Source organism: Zonotrichia leucophrys, chromosome 1A (genome assembly GCF_028769735.1).
Source record: "Zonotrichia leucophrys gambelii isolate GWCS_2022_RI chromosome 1A, RI_Zleu_2.0, whole genome shotgun sequence".
In the NCBI taxonomy this organism is placed as follows: Eukaryota; Metazoa; Chordata; class Aves; order Passeriformes; family Passerellidae; genus Zonotrichia; species Zonotrichia leucophrys.
In genome coordinates, this window is record NC_088170.1 from 42,224,060 (window position 1) to 42,249,640 (window position 25,581).

General features: G+C 40.6%; 1 protein-coding gene across 1 annotated transcript in view; it reads left to right on the forward strand.

Annotated features, from left to right (window-relative positions):
• Positions 1-22,999, forward strand: part of NUAK1 (NUAK family kinase 1) — a 46,860-nt gene extending 23,861 nt beyond the window's left edge. The window contains exons 3-7 of the mRNA XM_064702541.1: positions 9,532-9,683; positions 10,988-11,053; positions 17,364-17,483; positions 17,787-17,919; positions 18,992-22,999. Of these exons, the coding sequence (XP_064558611.1) occupies positions 9,532-9,683; positions 10,988-11,053; positions 17,364-17,483; positions 17,787-17,919; positions 18,992-20,145 (1,625 nt within the window). The 3' untranslated portion in view covers positions 20,146-22,999. The remainder of the gene's footprint in view (positions 1-9,531; positions 9,684-10,987; positions 11,054-17,363; positions 17,484-17,786; positions 17,920-18,991) is intronic.
• Positions 23,000-25,581: the final 2,582 nt, after the last annotated feature.

A 25,581-nucleotide genomic window follows, 5' to 3' on the forward strand; every position in this document is an offset into this window, starting at 1 on the left:
GCCAGTTTGTTTATGTCCCAGTATACTAGCTTGGCAGGTCATGTTATGTGCATGCTAAAAGATGCCAGTCAAAAGGCCTCTTGCTGCAGGGAGGGAGGCTGCATGTTGTACATGGGATGTAGACTCCAGAGGTTCAGAGAGACCTGGGTCAGGCAGTCTTATCCCTGGGGATCACCCTTTTTCCTCTGTGAAGAACAGGAAGCCTGAATGTAGCCCTACACATTTCCATAGCTGTGAGGTAAATGAAGAAGGTGATGAGATGTGTATGGCAGCTCTGCTCTGAGAGTTGATGCGACTGATTAAAACAAGAGCTGTCTTGGCATACTGTTACAGTATCACATATTGAGTTATTCAAAAGCATGTTCTTGTACTTGAAAAGAGATGAGTATCTGTCTTTTTATTGAATAAACTAATAAAAGGATCTGGGAACAGAAAAGGGGAGGGATGCTGTGTCAGCATGTGGGTTGCAAATGGAACAAAAGTTACTTCAAATATGGATGGGAACTCAGGAATTAAAAATATTAAGCATGCTGTGGTTCTTTGACCAGTTGCCCTTCTCATACTTACTTAAAATAGTTTTTACTGAGTTAAAATATTTGTAAAAGTGAAAAAGATTACAGCATTTTTAGGAAGCAGACACTAAGTCCTGGGGGAGTAAAACTTCCCTCTCTGGCCCTGCGGAGACAGGAGCAATGCTTCTGCAGCAAAGCCAGCTGAGCTCCATGATGGAGAATTCATCTTGTCTGAGGAGGATAAGCACCCGCATCAGGTTCTGGTGTGTTTTCCAAGCAGTCAGAGTCAGTATTTGGCCTGTAGCAGCCAATGCTGTAACTTAAGATACAGTAGCACTGGGAAGATGTGTGGTTATGCAGCTGAACCCACAGGAGCTGCCCAGAGGTGAGGGTGTGACCTCAGGGGCCCTTGAGTGTGTGCTTCTCTTGAAGCTGAAGAGTACTTGTTGTGAAGTTAAGGGACCACTACATCAAGGGCTGAAGTATTTGTATCCTCTCAAAGTTGGACTTCAAACACATAGGTTTTCCTCTTGAGTGATGCATAAAGAGTGATAATATTGCTATCCCCTGACACAAAATGTTGAAGTCAGTAAATCCTAAGAGGCGGGCTTAATCTCACTAAAATTAAGCAATCCAACAATTCTGCAGTTGGTGTATGCTACAAGTCTAGTGTCCCTCTCTAGTCAAGAGAATTCAGCATCTTCCCGGTGTGGTTGGCTCCCTCCTGGGAGACCTTTTTTCAGATAAGTGGGATAAATGACATATTGGAGGCTCCTGTTGGAGTCTAGTTGACTAATTTAGATCAGATTGACTTTAAGACTGAAGCCACCCTTGAGATATTTTGCTCCTATCTCACAAATTTTTACTGCAGGTTTCCAGACTGCCACTACACTCTATAGTTGCCATGTTGTACGGATGTACCATGGACAATGCTGGATATCCCTGTAATAACCTTGGAAAGCTCTTTGTACTGCATTTACAAACTAAGTAGGATCTTGTTTAGGTATCCTTTTGACCTTCCTGTTAATAGCAATTAACCTCTGAATTTGTCTACTTGATGTAAATACAACCTTATCTTTTTTAATTGATACCAAGCAAATTAAGATCTGTGGAAACCAAGCTTTCCAGTTTAGAGCTGCTTCTTTGTAACCTAATCACAAAGCATGTACCTTGCCCATTACTGCCAGGGCAGATGCACAGTTGTGACTACAGAAATTACATCCTCTCAGCAGGGCTGTAATTGGCAATCTGTTGAGTGTGGCTGTGAGGGAAGTGCTCCTTTAAGTGACTTTAAACTCCTTGAAAGGGACTGGATAAATGAAGTCGGCTTTGCTGGCAGTGTTCTGATTTCAGCACATAAATTTTAGTTTATAGAATAATGCCTCTGTCCATTCATCTGTCTGTCTCTCCCCTGCCACTCGCCCTTCCTTTGCCCCATTGCTTTTTTGCCTTGAAAACTCCAGGATTTTATAATAAAGCCTTTGAGAGCGAACATATTTTTCCAGGAGTAGCTTGAGTGCAAAATCTGCCTCATCTGGCAATACTTTATAAAAGTTAAACCAGGGAAGGAACATTCTGTGAACATTTAAACACATGTTGGGCCAATCATGAGGGTGAAGTTACACTAGATACGTTTAGGAGTGAGCTCTTGAGTCTTTGTAGTGTGAAGTAGGGTTGTCTGCATGACTGTTTCTGTGCTGAAAGAGTTGTCCTTGGTCAGCATAACCATACAGAAAAGTCTGCCCTTTTGCAAAATGTACTTAAAGGTGAACAGACTATTAGCTAACATGGCTGTAGAAATGGTTTACTGAAGATCTTCCCTGGAGAATGAATAAACATTAGGATCAAAATTTGGTGCTTGTGGAACATGATGGCATTAATGTAAACGAGAAACTGAAGGAAAATGTGTGCTGAAGTGCTCTGCTGAATTGGGGCCAGGATGCTTATGAGTGCTGCACACTTTTCATTAACAAGGCACAAAATATGAATCTCCCAAGTGCTTGAGCTAGGTTGCATGCTTAATCAGGAGACTGGTTCAGCTCTACTTCCAAATCTCAAAGGCAACAGGAGATAATCTGACAGTGTGTAACAGCAGTGGCACAGTATTCCAGGATACTCACTGCACTTGCCAAATACATGTTCAGTCTCACGTTTTGTGCCACACTTCATGTAGCAAAGCATAAACACACTTGGTGTTTCACACACACATAGGCCTGTCTCCAGTGTGGGGAGCTGTGTCAGTCAAGTCATCATATCATCAGCAAAACCGGCTGCATTGTCAGAAATCTGCCTGTGTGGCAGCTGTTAAAGGTGTGTGGACACAAGCCATTGCTGAGGAACTGCATCCCTGCAGCAGTGCTGGCTCAGACGAGTGTCTCCTGCCATGAGCTGTATGTGGACCTCAGGGTGGGACAGCAGCCGGGGCCAGGGTGGCAAAACAGTCACCTGTCTCAGGCTGTCACAGTTGAGAGCAATCCCAGCCTCTGTCCAAGCCTTTGCTATCTCCTGGTTTTCAGACATAATCAAAACAAACTTTGTTGCCTAATGACCCCACCCCTTCTGTGTGCAAAACACCTGAAAAGGCCACAAGTCCCTTTAAACATCCTATGGATGATTGGGCTTTAATCAAGAATGTTGGAAGTTGGAAAGCTGAAATTATTCTTTTTTTTGGCCAAGAGAAAGTGCTTTCGTAGTGATACTGTTTAAACACATTCCTAATTGATTTCCTCTAATTATGTAGGCTTTTGAGTTTTGAGTGCTTTATTATCATTGTTTTCAGTTGATTACAACCAAGAACATCAAGTAATATTTCAAGTGTCTGGAGATATCAATGAAACAAGAATAAACAAACTTAACTCTTTAGTTACCATACCTCAGCTTTATGAATTTCCTGCCATTCAGGGTGATCACCTAAACAGACTTCATCAGACATGATATAAACGCAAATATGTGAGATCATGGGCAGGTCTAGTTTAAATGTCAAACTGATTGCCAGCAGCGATGAAATTTATTTTGATCTTCTCATTTACACAGTCCTGCCATAGTAATGTAAATATTTGCCTCTCTGAAGTTCCTCGACATTTAAATAATATTTAAATAAAGGGGAGTTAGTGCTTGTATTCTTTGCCGAAACAAAGACAATTAGTGTAATGTGTTATTGTGACCAAATTGGTAACTGTCATTTTTCCTTCCTTCTAAAGAGCAAACCATCATAATCTGCATATCCTCAGTCTTGCTCTGTGAGAAGCAACTTCACCAAGGATAATAATTCCCATTCTGATTTAATCTCCTCACTGGGGAGGAGTAAATTATAGCATGTTGTATGATTTAAAAAGATTATTGCAGGATCTTAACGACGTTCCTTTAATTAAAAAGGAGATTCATTTTAGCTGAAGAAGGCCATAGTTTAGAAGAATAATTTAACACAAGTTTAGCATTAAAACACATACTTTATATCTTGATGTCTTCAATTATAGTTAAGCATATGCATAAATTTGTGTGTATGCATATACGTGATATTCTCATTTGATCTGGGATATTTTCATGTCTGCTATATGCTCTGTTAAAAACAGTAATAAAATAATACTGCTGCTAAAAACCAGCTAAATTAACATTATGCCAGGGGGCTGTAAAACAGTCAAAACCACAAAAGCTGAATCAGGCTGAATTTCCAAGGTAAAAGACAGTTTTCAGTACTCGCATTTTTGAAGAATAATTCAAGGCTTATTTACACAAGTGAGGTAAGTGGGTCATACATGAATTTTCTGAATGAAAAGGTTGTTCTAGTCTGCATCTCCAAAATTAAAAACAAACTTACTTGTTCTTTTGATTTGGCTGACCTTTAATAAAAGAGCATTTTGTAGCAGTGGAAAGGTACTTCTGTCTTCGGCTGTTAGGAGTGTAATAAAAATACCACTGAATGGAAAGACACCAGATGGAAGGAATGTCAACATACTGGAACTAATTTAGGAGATTGCTCTGATAGAGAGCAAAGGCATGAGGAGAATTCAAATGGTTCCAGTGCAAAGAGATTGGCTGCCCCTCTTAAACTAACAAACTAAAATCCTTACCCCAGGGTTACATGTAAACCAAATGGAATCAGCCCACAAGGAGATAGTCCAAGAATCCTCCACCCTCAGCACTCACTCTGACTTTAGTATGACTTCACTCTGACTTGAGCTTGGAGGAAGGACTTTTTTTTTATTTTGGTAGTAAGTCAGTCCAAAGTGAACTATCCTAATAGAGAGATATACAGTGTACCATTAAACCTTTCTGACTGATGTTTGCAAAACCGTGCCCATCTGGGCTTTCAACAATTTTATGGTGAAGCACATCTTAGCAGAGAAGAAATATAGTGAGTGTGTTCATTTGGTGTCTTGTCCCATGAGTTTCAGAGGAGGTGATTTTGGTGTAGCTAGAGGGACGAATTTGGCTGTAAGGTTGAAAAGAAGAATGCTGATGAGCAAGAGGTCAGCCAGCTATTTGGAAAATGGAAGGCTGTAGATAGAAGCTGAGTTCATAATTTCACAGCCTCTAACTATAAATAAGTGGAGAGATTTTATGCAAGAGCTATTACTGTGGTCGAACAGCCTGTGAAAGAGGGATGGATTATTCATGTTAGAAAATGTACTTTGTCTCAGATATCTCTTTGATAGCGAAATGTGAAATTCTTTCCCAATTTCACATTTATGTTCTTCGAGGAATTTTGAAGTCAGCAGATTTGGTTTCAATTATGAGCCTGAAGGTATAGACTTTTTCTCTGTCACTTTTAAAAAAGAAACAAACATATTAGAGTTAAGGGTGGGATTTAAAGAAAAGTAAGAATTTTTTGACCACTGTATGTTAAGCACCCTTTGCTGCTTAGGTTCCCAAGGCTTTTGGAAACCAAAACCAAGTGGTTTTGACCAGACCAAGCCCAAGCAAACTTGCAGCCCCTGGAAAATGCTGTTTCTCTGCATTGCTATGGCCAATGTCTTAGTCCTTTGTTCATCTCCTGGGGATACAATCACATTTTTCCTTACACCATGAGGTTTATGCTGTTCCTGCTCCTGGTTCCTGATGTGCTCTCACACTGCTGTCCCTGCTTCCTCCCCTGTGGCCACATAAAATGCAGTCATCTCCACAGTCAATCCTTCAGCTGGCAGGCTCTGTCTGCTAAGGAGTAGTAGTGATTTGCAAGCACTACTCTGCAGCAGCACTTGACCACTGTGGCTGAGGCAGTGCAGCAGCCCTCCTGCTGCATCAAGGTCTTGTTGCAGCTCTCAGAGTAACTCAGAGTGGTGCAAATAAACACAGATGCTCAGAAATAAATGACACACAGCCAGTAGCAAGCATTCTCCTGCTGCTGTCCCCTCTAATAGATGAAGCTTGTGCCTTGTATCTAAGCAGCCCCCCTATCTTGATTCTTAATTGACAGACCATCTCCGCTGCTATCCATGTATGGGTGTTGGTATTGACAGTTCTCTGCTTATCTAATTTGGCTAGAGTATTGATGGTTTGAAAGAAGCTAAAGCAGCCCCACCTTACTCATACATGGTCTCCATCCCTTGACCTTGCTCAGGGCTGAGGAGCAGGCTTATATGACATGGCTGTCCCAGAAGTAGCAAGATTTGGGAAGTTCCTGGGGTTCAGCATCCTGCTTCTCTGCTGCTAGTTGGTGCTGCCAGGGTTCAGGCACACTTCTAGGTGAGGGTGAGTTTCAGAATGAATATGCAGTAGGATGGCAGGTAATAAATCATCTGCAACAAAAACAAAGAGTGAACCAAGCGTTCCCAAAGCTATATGGAGGCAACTCGTCCATCATCAGCCCACAACTTACAGCCCAGGTGCTAACAGGGCATTATATTTATTACCTCATTATTCTTTGCAGTAAGTCAATCCAGCTTTAATTAATGCCCTTTTCTCTTCCTCCAGCCATTGGCCACAAGGCTTTCTTGAGCATTTGTTTATAAAACTACATGCTGTGCTCAGAAGGGAAATTCAGAAGTGCCTGTGTGAAACATGCCTGACATCCTAAATACTACTGGGAAAATTCATGGTGTACTTGGTTGATGGTGTAAGAATTGCCAGAATACCACCTTTTCATCTGCCTGATAGTCTTGACCACTAAATTCCTCTTTAAGGCTATGTGTGTGTGTAAAGACATAAATCCCACTGCCTTTCAACCTCCTCTTCCTTCAGCTGCAGCTCTCATTTTAGATTTTTCTGTCTGCTGTTGAGTCCATCTCTGCAGAAGATAGCTCCGTGCCCACTCCTGAGGTTCAGCTGATACTGTGGACATGCTCTGATGTGAAATGACACAGTTGTAAAAAAATACTTCCCTATTCACCTCTGCTCCTGGGTGGAGAAACAATTTGCTGTTTAATTCTGTAATTGTTCAGCTATGATGATGGTGAGGAGGGCTCTGTAATGTCACCTAAGTTCAAGGATAGCTTCCCTCTCAAAATTCTCCCTCGTGAAAAAGTGTGCCAGTAAACTGAAAACCAAATACGAGTTTCTGGAACAATTCTGTTTCTATTGATTCTAGTGTGGCTTTGTGACAAAAATTTGAAATTTGAAACAGGGATTTATGCTTTCCTAAATTCAGCTTGATGGTATTATCTCAGTTTCCTAGAGGGTGTAAGAGAAAATTTGAAATGGAAAGTGCCTTTGAATGCACATTCCTCCAAACCAAATGCTTTCCACCTCATTTCTGTAGAAATGTTGGAAAATACATCTGGATCAGGACTTGTATTAATATGGCAAATTTGAGTCCAAAAGAATTACATGTTAGGATTTAAAAATTCAGAACATCAAGGATGATTTGAGAAGACTCTTAGAACTGAGTAATGAAGGCAAAACTTTCATAAAAACACAGCCTGGAAGAATGTTCTATCGTGGCAGGACTGTTTTTGCTGTTACTGTCACCAGGAGCACTGAACACCTGGTGGGGCATCAGCTTTTGGAGGAGTGGGGCAAGAACAGCCAAGGGCAAACATGCCTCTGAGCTGAGGGTGGTCCTCAGTTGGAGCTGCTTGGGATATGTATGGGATAATTCCATGAATATGGGATATTTCCATGAAGGTACACTGAGATCATCTCTGCCATGTGGCAACTTCACCTGCAGGTGCGTGATACATGTTCATGCGTGATACAATACCCCCTAACTCATGGAATCAGCTGGGGTTTTAGGGAATTTTGTTGTTATTGTTGCTGTGTGGTTTATGTGTTTGTTTTAAATAATTTGTCTTATATGAGAGCATTTTCAGTGATTTGTCTCAGCTTGCTATTTCTTTTTGCCTTCTTAAAAAAGCCCATACCTAACATTAGAGAAGCGAATGTGCGCATTACTGTTTTATTGGTAGCAGATCACAGCACTTCCCTGTATGACATGGAGCATGTTCAGTTTTTCCCAGACAGTGTTAGTCTGTGTTTCTTGGAGGGGATACTGTATGTATAATCCATCCGGAGACGGCTTTCCCAGTTTCCAAAGTTTATTGCTAATGAGGATGTACATAGGATCTAATCACTGGCAGAGGCCTCTTCTTCGGGTACAGTGAGGCCAACAGACAAGTAAGCAGCCAATTTTATCTGGCTGTTTGCTCTCTCTTTTATCAGAGCTGTTTGGCTGGGATTCAGGGGTGTTAGAGTGAACTGCAGAGGCTTTGGCTTGTAGATTTGAGTGACAGAGTGTGAGAGGACATGAGACAAGGCCTAAGAGAAGTAAATATCTGTGTGTTAAGAGAGGCAGCTTCACATTTCACTGAAAAAGCTGAAGCTTAATTCTGTTCTTTTTAAATCACCAAAGACTACTGGCTGAACTTTGATAAAGAGATATAGGAAGGCATCATTACAGTTGGGCTTGTCAAAACTAGCATCTATTTGTAATAGATCCTTTAACCTCATTAATTGGTATTTGCCTTGCTGCCAGTGTGACCAGGGCTGCCACAGATAAAAAGAAAGGAAAAATCACCATGTTTTCTTATGGCAGTTGTTACTTATGACAGGTGCAGGAAGTTTCCAGTGGGTTGCAATGGATTTTCAGTGACACAAGAGAAGAGCTATTTAGCAGCCAGGAAAATACAGCAATTCCAGACTATTAACAGCCTGCTTTACTAGATTAAATATTAGTTATCTGCCACTCGCAGTGAAGTCCTTGACAGCATGTGACACAGCATACTCTCAGCCCCGAAGAACACTACAGTACAGGCTGTGACGTGGATGAGATGATTTTCCTTGCTCTGCTTACGCTGGCGTTGTGCATTGCTGCCAGCTCTGCACAAGGGACAGAGGATTACAGCATTCAGTCTGTGACATGCAGTGGGACACATGGTAGGGGCAGGAAATAAGGAAGCTTGAGGAACAGCTGTTTGCTTGAGACGAGGTACAGAGCCACACTGACAAGAGCTATACTGCTCTGGAGGTGCTGCAGCCATAGCAAGTTCAGGTGTTCATGCCCAGTGTGCTGTCACAGAGAGTTGGGATGGAGGAGGGCACATCCATCAGTTGGATATTTGTTGGATTTTGGTGGTAGGTGAAAGACAACCAACAGTCATTGTAAGCCAAATGGCAGTCCTGTTTCAGTTACTGAAGACAAGAATGTATTATACCTTCTACGAGGCCTTTCCAAACCCTTTCCTGTCTGCTTCTATTCTCTGGCCTCAAGTGAGCTACTTGTACAAGGAATTCTGTGCTGGAGCAGGAGCTGGTATTCATATATTACTGGCACAAGTGTCCACCTCACCTCACTCTTTGCCACCTTGTGACCCCATATTATTTGAGACAAAGAGGTTCATGTAGCCATATGAAAGAGAGGATAAACTCAATTTCTTTCTCTTCATCTGAGGTGTTGTAATCTTCCTCTGGCAAAAAGTAGCTTTGGAACTTGCATTTTGCAGTGAGATTTGTTAGTACGTCTTTCCAGGCCTCACTGGTGGTCTAGGATGTGATCAGACATCCCGAGTCTTCTTCACTCTTTCAAGTGTCAAATTTAAAATGTATTAAATTAACTGTAGTGTTTTTTTTCTTTTCTTCTGTGCAGTGTTTGAAAATAAAGATAAAATTGTGATCATCATGGAGTATGCAAGTAAAGGAGAGTTGTACGATTACATCAGTGAGAGGCGGCGATTAAGCGAAAGAGAGACGAGACACTTCTTCCGACAAATAGTCTCTGCTGTGCATTACTGCCACAAGGTGAGCAAAGGATTTAATGGTAAAAAATGCTGCTTCAAGGCTGATTACTGGCATATATTTCAAAGCATGTCTGAGGCAACAGCATTCATTATTAAGTATCAGAATACATTATTTTATCAGTACAACAGAAGATCTTCATTAAAAGCACTACACGGAACTAGTGCCTTTTTAAAGACTAACGATGTTTTCCTGTGCAATGACAGATACCAGACGCACCCTTACTTTAGGCAAACCTTGCATTTTTGCCTTTAAAATATTTCTCCTGACATTTAAAAACTCAAAAATTACAACATCAACTAAAGAAGGCATCCCATATAACCTCTACAGCATTAATATTAATGCATTCAAACAAGTGTTTGCAATTTGAATATACTACTAAACAACTTTAGAATAGGAGATATATGAAAGAAAAAGCCAAGAGAAAGCTATGAGGTTCATGCATGAGCTTTAGTACATACTCATTCTGGATAGGTAAAAGTAACTTTACCAGATGTAGCAGGAAAGATACCATTTGCTAATGACCTTACCCATCATGGTATCCACTTGGAATAACAAATCAAGCAATTAAACCCAAGGTAGCTGACTGGTAGTCATCATGGACCTTTTATTTCTGTTTATGAAACAACTGCATAGAGCCAAAACTTGTTTGAGGCTAAAGGCATTGAGCAGCTAACACAATTTTAATTTGAATTCTTAAAACACTTAAGTCTCTACTTGAATTCTCATAAAAAATGGGATTTCTCAAAGTCCTCACTGCATAGTGCTGAAAAGCTGCAGTGCCATTCCTTATGCATTTAATTTTCCCAAGTTTCTGTAAAGAAGGTTCTGACCTAGACCCAGTCTGTTTGCTTCCATCTCTAACATTTACAATCCTTTGGGATTATAACTCCCCCAATCCTTGATCCACATGGCTACTCATTGGAGGAATGTGGACTTTTATAGGGGCTAACGTCATTGACAGATATTGGTTTCTCATGTCTGGGAAGAATATCCTGCTTTCACACAGTGGGGGCAGGATCCAGGATGAAATTAAGTTCTGAAAAGACACGCCCCAGCCCTCTGCGCCCCCCCGTCCCCACCCCCTGATGTTTCAGAGTGTCTGTGGGAGGACAGATTCCAGTCATTCTTCCCTTAACCACACACCAAGTGACTAATACAGTGCCTGCCGCTAGTCACTGGGCCATGAGTGTTATGACAGTGAAATCAGCCCTGAAATGTAGATGCAAAGACCACCCTGCCAGCTCACCTTTAATTTTTCCAATATTTTCTCATGCTCTTCCCCATTTTCTTCTTCCTCGTTTCAGAATGGTGTTGTCCACAGAGACCTAAAATTGGAAAACATTCTTCTTGATGACAATTTTAATATTAAGGTAAGATTCTTCTTCTCAGTTTCTCAGAATGGATTTGCATGTTTTATAACATTTTTACCCAAGGCATTAGAAGAGCCATTGTTATGGTAACAGCTACTAAGCAACAGCATCTGGCAAGAGGCTGGAGGCTGGGGGAAGACACCCCTGATTGCCAGTAATACACACTAAATGAAGCATTGCATACTTTGGTGAAAGCCCTGTCCTGCCACACAAAGGTCACGATTCTCAATGCAGTATCTACCCACTGGTAGAAAACAGCAGAGCATTTCGTGCAATCGGTCTTATTGTACAAATTATATTATTGCTGGCTGCTTCTAAGGCTAGGAAACAACTGTTCTGGTCTACAGGGTTCAAGTGCCTCCTACAGAATAGTATGAATGTTCTTTTGATCATGGCTGGAAAATAAGCAAATAGAGTTTCAAAATAAACCTAGTAAAGCACATGTGCTTCATTAGGAAACGGCCTTGGAACTTCAGACACAAACGTATACTTTGGGTAGTGATGTCAGTGATGTCATTTCCATGCCAGTTCTCCCCAGTGAAAGCATAAGAGTGACTTTTTTTCCTGTCTTTTTCTTCTATTGTTTATAGCTGTAGCACAAAGTTAAATAATGCAGAGATTTAATTTCCATGGTAATTTCCTATATATATATATCCTATCTGTATTCCTTTATAAAATGAAGCTGAACCTGTTTCACTTTCAACCTTTTTCCTCCTTGGGTAGCTGGATGTAAGGGTGGCTGGATGTGCTCATCCATGGACAAACAAGCAGAGGGAGGAACACCAAAGAGTTTCTGCTGATGCTTGAGCATCCTTATTTAATTTAAAAAGTAATCAAGGAGCTGCTTGCATAACCCAGTACCTAAATAGCCTGGGTCTTCCTTTTGTCTCCAGTGAAAACCCTGGGGCTGTAGGCACTGCCTTCTGTGCTTCACAGTGGAGAGATTGCCTTCATTTTGAGCTGATGTGCAATGGAAGTGGAAAGTAACATGTGGTAGCTGCCATCTGTGTAATGCTGATGACAGAAGCTAACTTGGATCAGCTAGTAGATTAAAGACACATAAATATGCGGTTTCCAAAAATAGTCTTTTACAGAAGGCCCATCCAAGGCAATATTTGGATGTTTTGCTGTTAGCATCCAGTGTTGGAGCAGACCTTCCCTCTCCTGTTCCTACAGGGACACTGTCTGCAGCAGCCAGGGCCGTTCTCAGCAGTGCTGAAAACAAAAAGTAGCCTTTCGAGGACATTGTATACAGATCAGGCTTCCGCAGGCAGGATGACCTTTATTTTCGCATTACATGCCAAACAATCTTCCCAGCTAATCAGAGAATTCTTGAGAGAAATGAGGAATTTGTGGAATTTGCTAGCTGTGGAGAGCTGGATCTCTGCACTGTGGTCCTCATATGCAAAACCAGTTATTTCCTCAAGCCTCTGGGGAGCTGGTCTTTGTCAGACTGTTCTGCTCCTGCCCCTCTGTCCTTTATGGGAGTTGTTCACCTGTGGGTAGAGCGGAAGGATGGGGCAAGGACAGGTGGCTTTGTCTGGTCTGCACTTGGAGCTGACCCAAGGGCTTCAGAACCACAGATGCATTTCAGCTGCCATAGCAAGTGGCACTGTTGTGGAAGAAATTCAGGTGGCAATGCCTCCTCACATACCTTCCAGTCATTTGGACATGCTTTTCTGGAGGGTTTCCCTTTCATGACTTGCATTGCGTTTAAACTGCTGTAGGTGTTTTTCATATTTCCAGCCTTTCCTCAGCTACATCTCTTCACTGTTAAGGCTTCTGAGCAGTCAAGGCTGCCTTGGCATGGGGAAGTGGCTTCTTGGCTGTCCCCTAGTCACTACTTGTGCAAAAGGTCTCATGAAACTGAAAAACAGACTGAAACTCAGGAAGGTATTGGTATTTCATACATCTTAGAGTCAATAGTGTTTGAATTTGGATTGCTTCAAGAGATGCATAATGGTATGATTTTTCTTTTTCTCTCTGCTCTCTTTTTCTAAATCTTGTGACTAAGGTCAGCTTTGAATACTTGATGGTAAACATACAGCCACTGTTTCCCTGATGATGAGGTTTTGAATATGTTGCTGTGGTTTCTGTGTTACTTGTACAGAATTTTACTTCCCACTTTTTCTTTGTTTCACTAAACAGTAACCGTTGTCAAGGAAACACATATGGAACTGTAAATTATTTATTAGGAGTAAATTTATCAGGTCCACATTCTGAGAGTACTTACACGTGGTTTGTTCAGGCAGAAAAAAATTGCAGGGGTTTGGTATTGACTGAAGGCTTCAAATACTCAGGGGAAGGCATTTTCTAGAAATGGATTGATAGTATTATCTGTACTTTCCTAGTATTTATATTTCATTCAGTGGATTACAAACACAAAATTGGTAGCTTGATTTTAAGAATGATAAAATTAAAGGAATCTCTTCGTTCTTGGGTGCAATGTGCAATTAAATACATGTTTCTGATGAAGCCGATGATCTATGCATTATGATTTAAAAAACATGTCATAATAATGTGAAGAAAAAATATGATGTTGTAAAAATGGATCCCTGTACAGCAGCTTAAATAATACTTTTAAAACAGGGAATAAAGAAGACAAGTAATCCATTAGAAATTATTATCCAACCTAAAAGGGTCCCGACCCATTTTACTTGTTACTACTACTAACTCGGAGACCATTCTTAAGCTTTAGATAATTAAATGAAGGTCATGAAGGAGTGTGGTGACATAAGAAGGAGTTTGTTTTTAAGAGCTGTGATGGTGAGTAAAAATCTCTAGAAGCAGAGTCATGTTAGAATACAGCAACAAGGAAACATCAATGTCTGGAAGCACAAAAAGTACATATTTTGAAGAGTTCTGCATATCCACAGGCCAGAGATGGAGTGCAATGAGAGGAAAAAGTGATCCAATTTGTGGTGTATTATTAGGTTTTTTATGGACTTGTATGCAGTACTATTTCCTGGAGACTTTTACTGAAAACAACTAAATGCAGCAGACATAAATGAATCAAATGAGCTTTAAACGCTTGTGAGACTGAGCATCCTTGTTCACAGTAGGGATGAGAACAGTTCCTGGGCTGGGAATTGCAGCTAAAAGAGATGTCTAGCAGAGGTTGACATAACCGTATGATCAACCCCAAAGTGACAGAAGAGTAGAACAATGCAAGTATAACAGTAACATAATCCTGCTAACTGCTCATTCTCTTGGGGTGGTAAGGGGACACCAGTCAGACTAACCACTAAAAACCCACGAGGGTTTTGTATCTACAGACTAAATGTATGGAATTGGGATTTACTTTGCTGGAAGTCTCACCAAATGCACATATATTTCATTTGCTTTAAGAGACGTAATTATTTCTCTATCTGCACTACAGAGAGACAGATTCTTAAGTGGGATAAAGCTGACAATTTCCATGAGTGTGAACTTAGTGGAATTTACATTCCATGCTTCAACAATAACTTACATCTGGTTTAACATAGCTATCAATAAATATGAAATATATACTCCTGAAGCAAGAGGAATGGAAGCCCACTTTTCTGCTCCTCCCAGTTTAGGAAGTTTTTTTGACTTAGTTCCATTTAAGTGCCAAGAATATGAAGTAATGTTGGCTTCTATTAATCTTTTTTTGGGGGGCATGACAATTTTAATGGGAAAAGCTGATAAACATCAGTCTGTGAGCATGGGAGTGGATTGTAACATAAATATTCTTTTCCTGAATGGTCAAAATGAAAACATGAATGCCCAAGTCTGAGAGTTTCTTAGAGTGAACAATGGCATGTATCGCTATATGTGTGCGTATGTGTGTGTGTGTATATATATATATTTATATATATATATAATATCTTTATATATATTCATGCACATCCATATGCATTTTATACATTCCATGGTGTTAAGGGAATGTATTTTCATAAGGAATCACACTGTGCAGTGTTTGTCCTTGTCTTAGCTGCATCCTGAACTAAAATAAAAATCAGTGACCAGCACGAATTTTTAACACTGAAATGATCTCATTCTTCCCCTGATTGACAGGGCAGACTTCATAAGGCTTAAAACTAACTTCCTGCAAGCCAGGCAGGGTGACTTGATAAAAAAGTGGAATTTAAGGCAATGAAGTGCAATCTGAGCCATGAGAATATGTTTGTAGACTGCAATTCAACACCAGCTGTTTTCAATGACATTCCAACCATACAATGAAGATTTTACAAGCAGCATGTATTTAAGGGTTGAATTTTCTGCTGTTGGTTGATAATACACTGTCTGAGGGACTGAGTGGATTCAATCTATGAATGAACATGTTGAGATGAATTAAAATTAATGAACAGAAATCAGGTGCTCTTTGATCAGGATAAAAAAAGATTGTCAGTGAAACACCTGCACAGGCAGAACATCAAAATGGGGAAGAGTGAAGCAGGAAATCTCGTATCTGACTTGTGACTTTAAAAATTGTGTAAAAAGGATATATAAAAAGTTTGTATTTCTAGTGCAAAAGTACCTAACAACTATATATCTATTTCTGCCAGTTCATAAAGCATATATGTCTTCCTGTTTTCATCTCAACTGTGTCATTTTTCAGTGTAACTGTACTAGTTGAGGTAGTAGAGACAAAGACTTAACCTTTTCCAAGAGTTCACTGAACAATGTAATTCAACAGGTATTAGAGGCATCAATGATACACATTTTAGAAAGCCAAAGTGAGTGATGGTGCTGGCGAGTCCTTTTCTTTCCCACTCACTTTGTGTTCTCATGAATTTTCTCTGGTGAAAATTCCTGGGATTTAATTTCTTTCTGGTAGAAAAGACATTAATAAGGTGAAGAAAACCCAGAGAAAACTCCCGTCTTTTATATCTACAATATCTTTTTTATGCCTGTGCTTTATGGCTTTTATGTAGGCATTATGTTGATTGTAGGCAGTAATACAAGTATCTCTGGGAAGCAGAAGCATTTGGGTTTTAAACAAGATGAAAATGAGATGTGTTGCCTTGTGCTATGTTGTATTTTCAGGGACCCCCGACAAGGGAAGGAATGATAAATCTGACTCCATGTTCTTAGAAGGCTAATTTATTATTTTATTATCTATATTATATTAAAGAATACTAAACTCTAAACTATACTAAACTATACTAAACTATACTAAAGAATACAGAAAGGATACAGACAAAAGGCTAAAAAGATACTAATGAAAACTCGTGACTTCTTCCAAAGTCCTGGCACAGCTTGGCACTGATCGGTCATGAAGTAAAAACAATTCACATGAAACCAATGAAACAACCACCTGTTGGTAAACAATGTCCAAACACATTCCAAAGCAACAAAATGCAGGAGAAGCAAATCAGATAATTATTGTTTTCATTTTTCTCTGAGGCTTCTCAGCTTCCCAGGAGAAAATCCTGGGCAAAGAGATTTTTCAGAAAATATGACAGTGACAGTGTAGAGAAACAAAGAAAATGCTGAGGTTGTGGGAGTATTTAATGTTGCTGTCCTCAGCCTTTGTTTTGTAAGAACAAGAACAGAGAATTGAAGTAAACAAAATATTTGGACCTGATCCTGCACTTTTCTGGAATATTTCTGGAATATTTGGCACTATTCCCAACAGTCCCAAGGGAAGTTTTGTTTGTGTTGGGCAAGCTGGATTTGGGCCTGTTGTTTCCAGTTAGGAACCAGACTTGTGTTTATTATCTCATGATAGACATCTTGTGATAGACATCTCATGGGCTTAACAGCTCAGATTCCTCAGACCCATGTCCCTGAATCTGGAGGAGTGAGTGACTCCCTTGCTTTGCCCCTTGTTCAGGCATAGCTACATTCCAGATGATTTAAAAAAATCACTTTCTTCCAGTAATGCTCTAGCTTCCTGCAACACTCCTGCCTCCCTCCTCCTGTTGAATTTGAAGGTCATGGCTTTTGGCTTGCATGAGTGTGATAAGAAGAGTGATACTTTCTGCTTGCTTTCCTTTTGTATTAGTGACTATACAAGATGAAGAGTAGTCAATGGACAGCAGGCTTCCCAGTATGAGATTGTCTTTGCAGGCATGCGCAATTAATCCAGGATAAAATTACCAGCTGATGGTTGTACAGTTGGTGGCCTCTCTGTGAATGGACCCAAAGCATCCTTGTTCCTAATCAGGAGGCCTTAACCTGGGGATCCTTCTTCTCTGAGGGATCTTTAGAGAGAAAAGTAAAACCCACATTGAGTTTTCCCTATGGCAGAAACAAATACAGCTAAGTCTTTCCTAATAAAGGATTTTTTGTTACTTTAAGAAATCATTAATATTACAAATGCCTTATGAAATTCTGTTTACAGATTGCTGATTTTGGACTCTCCAACCTTTATCATAAAGACAAGTTTCTGCAGACCTTTTGTGGAAGCCCACTGTATGCTTCCCCTGAAATAGTTAATGGACGGCCTTACAGAGGCCCAGAGGTAAGAAGGGTCAGTTTTTCTGTGGTGATATGTGGATGTCTTTGATGATAATGTTCTTGAGAGGGAGTCTTAATGCAAATGTTACTGTACATGTGAGTTCACTTGGATCTGTCCTGTATTTGAAGTTCTTAAGCTGCTTCACTTTTGTTTACATTGCCTGTGGGTGGTTAGTGAGATGTTAGATACCATTTTGCCCAGCAGAAGTTGCAACTGGACATGATGCTGCTCTTGTGGTGCTAATGGCATTGAGAAGGGCAGGGATCAGCTTTCCTGGGCTTCACACGTATTGTGTCTGTATTTCAGGTTGACAGCTGGGCCCTTGGTGTATTGCTTTACACTCTGGTTTATGGAACGATGCCCTTTGATGGCTTTGATCACAAAAATCTCATCAGGCAGATCAGCAGTGGAGAATATCGTGAGCCAACACAGACCTCAGGTATGAAAAAGGAGGGAGAGCCACATACTGAGCTGACAGCAGTTCAGAATGGAGCATTTTGTTTGGCCTTTTCCAACATGTTACAGTGTCATTTTAGAATGATGTACACCCAAAGAAAAAATCTCATTCTCCTACTGAGTTCATCTGCTATAAATTCCCATCTGAGTGCAGCACTTTCCAAAAGCCCTTTTGAAATTTAAGTTTTGTAGCAGATAGATTTTGTTGCTTTGGGGAACTGTAATGGGCTTTTTTAAGTAGATCTGTGACAGTAGAAGGTCTGTTAGCTATTGCAAGTGGAATTGTTCAGGCAAGCTGTAAACTTGTCCAACATACTGGTCAGTCCTCTCACTACACTGTGGGCTACCACAAACAGCAAGAAGGTGAATGGTCAGAGCAACACAGTCTCTTATTAAAGAAGGCAGTCCGAAATCTGAATTAATGCCCCTGTGTTCACATTGGCATCAAGGATAGCTCATTAAGCAATCATCTGACAGAAGAGTAGCAGCTAAGTCTGGCTCATGGATTATAATGACTCCTTCCAGCCTTAAATATCTATCCAAATATTATATTTAAATGAATATTTATCTTGTTTTGGTTGTCTGTCATTCCTTTCAATTTTCTGTCTTCTCTCTCTCTATACGGAAATAAAGCTTTACAATACACAGAAGACTACATTGTTTATGGAAAAAGTAAATACAGAAGCAATAATGTGTAGATAATTTAAAATACCCCAATTTTGTTTTATTTTCCTCTAAGTTTTGTCATTAGAATCAATAGGTTGGTGACTTCCTTCAGTAATATGGAACTATTAACTATCTAATACAGTATAAACATTAATTTATTAGATAGCCCAGAGTACATTTTCCAGAGTGAATCATATTCTTCTGATAAAATAGTGCTCAGAGGCATTTTCCATCATTGACTGACAATCAAAGCCTTGTTTCTTTTCACTTTCTCTGTAGTATGGAGCATTATTTTTGCTCATTTGATTGTCTTCACACTTTCAATTTAAACTGACAAACCTAAGAATGCCCATGTTCTAAAAATGTTACATGCTATTCTTCACCCATAGATGCTCGTGGTCTTATCAGGTGGATGCTGATGGTGAACCCTGAACGCCGAGCAACCATTGAAGATATTGCCAACCACTGGTGGGTTAACTGGGGCTACAAGAGCAGTGTCTGTGACTGTGATGCCATGAGGGACTCTGAGTCCCCACTGCTGGCAAGGTTCATTGATTGGCATCACCGTTCTACTGGCCTCCAACCAGAGAGTGATACCAAAATCAAGTGCCTTTCTAAGCCCAAAGGTCCTGAAGTCACACTAGAGAGACAAAGGTCTCTGAAAAAATCAAAAAAGGAAAATGACATTTCACAGTCCATCCAGGAAGGAGGAGCTGAAAATGCAACCAAACCAACCTCCAAGAGACCCAAAGGCATCCTGAAGAAAAGGAGCAACAGTGAACATCGCTCTCACAGTGCAGGTTTCATTGAAGGAGTTGTCAGCCCAGTGTTACCCTCTGCTTTTAAGATGGAGCAAGAGTTGTGTAGGACTGGTGTGGCCATTAAAAGTGTTGCAGAGGGAGAGGTAGCTGGCAAATATGGCACTAAGCAGTCTTCACTAATGCCAAAAAAAGGAATCTTAAAGAAAACTCAGCAGAGGGAGTCTGGCTATTACTCCTCTCCAGAAAGAAGTGAATCTTCTGAACTCTTGGACAATAATGATGAGACAGTAAACAGTGACACTTCTCCAGGGGTCACAGAGCCATCCAGAAATGGGTCTTACAGCCATTCCTGCAGGCGTAAGGGCATCTTGAAACATAACAGCAAGTATTCTACCAACAGCATTGAACCTGCTTTGATTAGCTCTGACACACCAACACTGGAGGCCATGGAAGAAATGGTCTTGCCTGGGGACGCATTACCTCGAAGTTACAGTCGCCCTTCCAGCGTAATTAGTGATGACAGTATTTTGTCCAGTGACTCATTTGATTTGCTGGATTTGCAAGAGAACAGGCCAAACAGGCAGAGAATACGGAGCTGTGTCTCTGCTGAAAATTTCCTCCAGATCCAAAACTTTGAAGGACTTCAGAACCGCCCACGGCCACAGTATCTAAAGCGTTACCGCAACCGTCTGGGGGACAGCAGTTTTTCTCTTCTCACAGACATGGATGATGTGACTCAGGTCTACAAGAAAGCCCTAGAGATCTGCAACAAGCTCAACTAGCAGAGGGAAGATGGAAAAGGGAGGGAAGGGAGTTATTTGTGTACCTTTATGATGGAGTAAGCCAGGTCACTGATTTGCTGACAATGGTAGGTTTTGATTCAAAGGAGCTGACTGTACCTACTTAGCTGAACTCCAAGTAAAGTTACCCCAAAGCCATCTCACATTTCTCTAATTTTATGTCCTCAAAATATTACCTACCTGACCAGAGAAAAACCTTTGGTCTTTGTATCTGTGATGAAAGCACATCAGGAGCTAGCAGACAAAAGCGTCAAGACTTGATGGCTCAAAGTCAAAGCTAGACAGAGTTAAAACTGGAAGTGAGGGACACACGTTTTGAGAGGTTTGTAATTAATATTAGATAAGCTTATTGAAGAGATGAGCTGAATTCTTTAAGTCAGATTTGGATGCCTTTTAGAACAAGAGGCTTTATTTCCCTCTGAAGTTTTTTGTCTGGGTACTGTGATTGCTCAGTGGGAATCTTTGGCTTGCATTATGCAGGACACCAGGTGAAGTGGTCATCATGGTCCCTTCCAGCAGAGTGACTTGAGAGGTTCTGAATATGTTCTAAGATAATTTGAGAGACTTGCCCAAGAAAAACCTCATGAGGTGGTTGTGGACAAGCAATGGAGCAGGCATTCATATCTAGACCTTCCACAGTGACCAGACCCATTGCTCTTCAGTGGATAGAAAGTTCTAAAATTGTTTCCAACTACCAGCAAAAACAGAGCCACAGAAATGATAATGGCAACTGGAAGGAATGGATGTTATCAGCAGCTAAATGACCTTTTAAGGCATTTCAATCCGTATGTTCAATCTGTGACACTCTTTCAAAATGGCCAGCTAGATGAATGCCCAGAAAAAGATGGATCTGACAAAGGGTGCCAAGGGTTAACTGACCCTCCACTCTAGAGTTCAGTCACTATCAGCAAATTGTGCCACCTTGCTGCTACCTTGTAGTATTTGGGGGTGACGGTAGTTTGCAACCAGAATGTTAGGTAACAAAAAGGTTGTAGAATGTAGGAAATGGATAGAGGTCAGAAAGCTAATGGGAAGATGCCTTTCTGCAAATGAAAATGTGTTTAGGTTGGTGTTAGCAGAAAGAATTGAATGATGAAATGATAACGGTAGATTTAATAACAGAGTTAGCATAAAGTTGTGGGGCTGCCTCTATCTAGTATAGCTGGTACTGAGTGTGCAATGATACTAGTTTGAAAAAAAAAAGGATATGCATTTGTGTTCTCAGACATATCCAGCCATCCAGACCTTAGGCTTCAACTCCCATAAAGGTACCATGTGGGTCTACTGGATTACCTGAATGTAAGCCTATGTCAGAAAGGCACTGTGTGTTTGACAGGCCTGGGCAAACTGGAATCTTCAGGCCCATTTCAGTCTCATTTCCATGAGCACATAGCCCCTGGCTTTTTTGGAGGTGCACGCGTGTGATTAAATCACAGGTTTCAGCTGATGATGTCAAATGATCCACAGCTGCAGAACTTGTATCCACACTCATACCCAGAGCAGGGGGGCATGGGACAAGTTCTGGTCTCACTCCTGCCCTGTAAATGGAACTGTAAGCAGAGTTTGACCCACTGTGTCCCAAACTGTAGAGATGGTGCAGAAACTGAATAGAGTTCCTCTGGGAACTGGGATTCCTTGGGAACTGGGGATAAGTCCATATATCGATGGCATCTGGGACCAGGAGCAATTTCATTTGCAGATTCCTCTTATTCAGTGTGTCATGGTACTTAGGTCTGCTGGTTCCTCCTAAAAATCAAGTGGGCTACCTAGCATAAAGATGAACCAGCTTGAGTTTCCTAAATCAGTTAATCTGTGGAGAACCTTTACTTTTTACTTATCCACTTACACTGGACCAAATTTTACTCTGAAATAAACGGCGTCAATACCATGAAATCTCTGAGAGATGTACTCTCAGGTGGTCAAGTGAAATCTGGCCCACTGTCATTTGCTCAGGAAGGGCAACTGCAGGTCACAGATGTGTACCTCTCTGTATGATATTCAGACATCTCATCTTCTCTCACAAGCCCTGCATGTGCTCTTTTACCCATCCCAAACCAGCACCATTTTGCAGTGTGTTGATTTAACAGGTTTGCTGTGGTGCATTTTAAAACAACTCAACATAGCCTCCCTGGCCTTTCTGAAAAAAGGGTGGATGTGCCTTGCAGCCACGGCTTTTAACTCACGCCCTGGGATGTAAGAGCTACATCCTCAGCTGGTGTGAGTCAGTGCTCTCCCGTGCAGTGCTGTCCAGTGCATCACACCTTCCATGCACATCTAGCACTAAACTTTGAGTGGAGTTATGGAGATTTCAGGATGAAGGGAAGGGAGCTCAGCTGGCTGTGGTAGGGAAGTGAGGAGCACCCTGAAGGCTCCTATCTCCGAGGCTTTTGCCCAGGCCTGCTTCCTTGTGTACAAATGTGAACGAGTGAGTGACTGCTTGCTGCCAAACTGGAAATGTTACGTAGGGATTTACTGGCATGTTACTGGCATGTTACATGTTTACTGGCATGTTATCATTCCTAGAAGAGAAGAAAAAAACTTGACTGCACATTGTTACTATTAGTGTTGTGATTTTTATTTAATTTTTTTTTTGTAATACAAAGTCAACTTTTTTATTTGAATTTGTCTTTTTTTATTTATTGGTCTGAAAGCCATTTCAAAGTTATAATAATATATTTGGTGTAATTTAATTGGTGCAACATTATTTTACAGCTCCAGCCAAAATTGTTTGGTGTTATTTTTTGGGGTTTTTTTGTTTTTTTCTCCCAATCCTTGGTTGGTTTGAGCTCTTCGAGGCACACAGGGAAAAACGCTGGATAATCACCCGAAGTGTTTGTATTTTTAATCTGATACCGGTTTTTATTAAATAAAATGAAATTACTGTAACTGTGAACTGTCTCTCTGTCTCCCTTTTCTTTTTCACTGTACATCAGCATGAGCCAATGCCAAATGGTAATAAACTTGTCATGCAGAAATACAGCAGCATCTCAGCACTTTGTACCAAGTTGTTTATGCAAACCTCCTTGGCTCATTTGTGCATTTGAATATAATGTGGGTGGCCACAGAGACTCCCTTTCTCTGAAGTATTTGGCACTGCAAAGCACACAGAGCTTTCAGCTCTAGAAAAGTTTGGTGGAGAACAGTCGGCCAGGTGTTTTCTGTTGAAAATAAATGAGGTTTGTGGGCCAGGTGTGCTGTAGGTGAGACAGAACTGGCTGAGCTGACAGAGCACAACTCAATTGTAGCTCAGAGACAGATGATCATGGTCCTTTCTCCTCCCCGTCTGGGAAGGGACAGTTTATTGACAATGTTTTTGTTGGTAAAATTTAGGGGGTTTGAGCAGTAATTTGATCGAAAAAGACTGGTGGCCATTCACTGCTGTCGAGTGTGTGTTGAATTTGGTCAGATGGCTTAGAAGAGATGGAATAATCAGCTAGTGAGAGGGTAAAAAGGGGAGTCAGTTTTCTTCTTTTGGAATCTCTGCGATCACTAGAAGGCTTTAGATTGTTTTTCTTGGAAAACAAATGGACATCATAAGAGAAGCTGGGTGTTAGGTATGCTGTGTGTGCGGGGGACTTGTTAAAATAAAGGAAATGGTTGGCAATGTCTTTGTATTCCACACCATTAAGCTTCACCCTTGATGCAGCCAGCCAAGATACCTGTGGTGTATATTCTGCTGGTTTTTTTTATTATAGGCAGTTTAGATTAGGATCCAAGGTATGGATATTATGAAAAAAGAAAAAGGATTTAATTGTTCTAATTAATTTTATCTCTCTTGAGCTTTTTAAAACAAGAAGCCATGGCTGTAGCTGCTAGATTACAACCACTTAAATAAAACCCAGTGGGAATAAAGGGAAGAAGCCAATAATACAGAAGGGTAGGCATTACAATACATTACAAAAGGAATGATTATCTGCTGTGTCCTAATTGAGTCAGGAATTATGAGGTGTATAGTCAAAGTCAGCATGCCTGTTCTTGCACCTGAGGTGAATAAGGTCTAATTGTGTTGGTGGTGGAAAATATACTGCAAGTCTCTTCTGTAACAGCAATTATGAAACAACTTCTTTTTTCTTTTTAACACACTAGTTAAAAAGTGAAGCTGAGGGCAAACTATTTGTTTAATTTTAAAAATAATTACTTTTAGAAAGTTTGGATGGCTGAGCATGATGCATATTTGTGGCAAGCTCTGAGGTGTAATTATGTACATGTTTGTACAGCTCTGATTGCACAGCTCTAGGGTGGGGTGGGAGCTCAAAGTTTTAATTTTCCTATTTATTACAGAAGATAAGTGCAGAGCAATATGCCTTAGCTGAAGTTACATAGTAAATCTGTAGACAGACCCGGTCTTCCTTTATGTTTACTGCATAGGCATTCCAGTGGTTCTCAGAAATTGTTGGGTTTTATGGTTTGGGCAAGGCAGGAGCAAGGAAGCAAGAGAGGAGCATTTTTACTTACTGCAGACAAATGAATTTGCAGATGAATTTGTTATTGATTCCATAAGCATGTACAGTAAAACTTTGCAACAGCAGAGCCTCAGTTATAGCTACTGGTAAGTTGTAACCAGCTTAATGGAGATACCTGATACTCATGTAAATTTGGTATATATAAGAAGCTTATCAGTTTGATTCGACATTTATTTCTGTGATTCGCAGCTCATTTTAATGAGCTGCTTCTGGAGACGAATCTGCAGGAATGCTTTTGTGGAAACAGAGTTATAGAAACTCTGATTTTTGCTAGCATCAGCCCAAGGTCTCTGGTACCTGTTCGAGGGTTACTCATTTCAGGGTTTCAACTGAAAGTTTTACCACAACAGAGAACAAGGTGGGTTTCCACTGCCATTACTGGTATTTAGAATTCAACTGGAGCCTTTTTTTATTGTCTGGTGGAACTGTTTTTTCCTCCCTTCCAAATCAAGACATCTTTCTCATAAAAGACGGAGTAATTTGGCTGGAGAAGCAACTTTTTTGGATAGATGATCTGAACATTTTTGTTTCTGGCTATCTCTATTCCTTACTCTCAGCCCTATATTTCCTGGAATTTTATCAGTGCAGAAAACCCTTTGATTTGTGTGTCGTCTGGCCATACAGAGCCCTGAATTTTTAAGGAAATTATATTTATTTGCACAAATGCTTAATTGTTCCTTGGAAAAGCATTTTGCAAGACAATTCTATGAATCTCCAGAAGACTCCTCATATCAGCTCAAGTTCACACTGAGTTTTGCACCAGGCCCAGGGCCACAAAGGAGTTAGGTAGGTGACTGCTATCAAAATAAGGAAATCAGCTGTGGGTGCTGGCTATAGGTGCACTTCTGGGTCAGGATATCACCCGACTTCTTCATTCAGCAAAGCATCTTGACTGCTAGTGTGAACTCAGGTTTTTTTGGCATGGAGCACCTCTGAAAATCAATACCCAATCTGT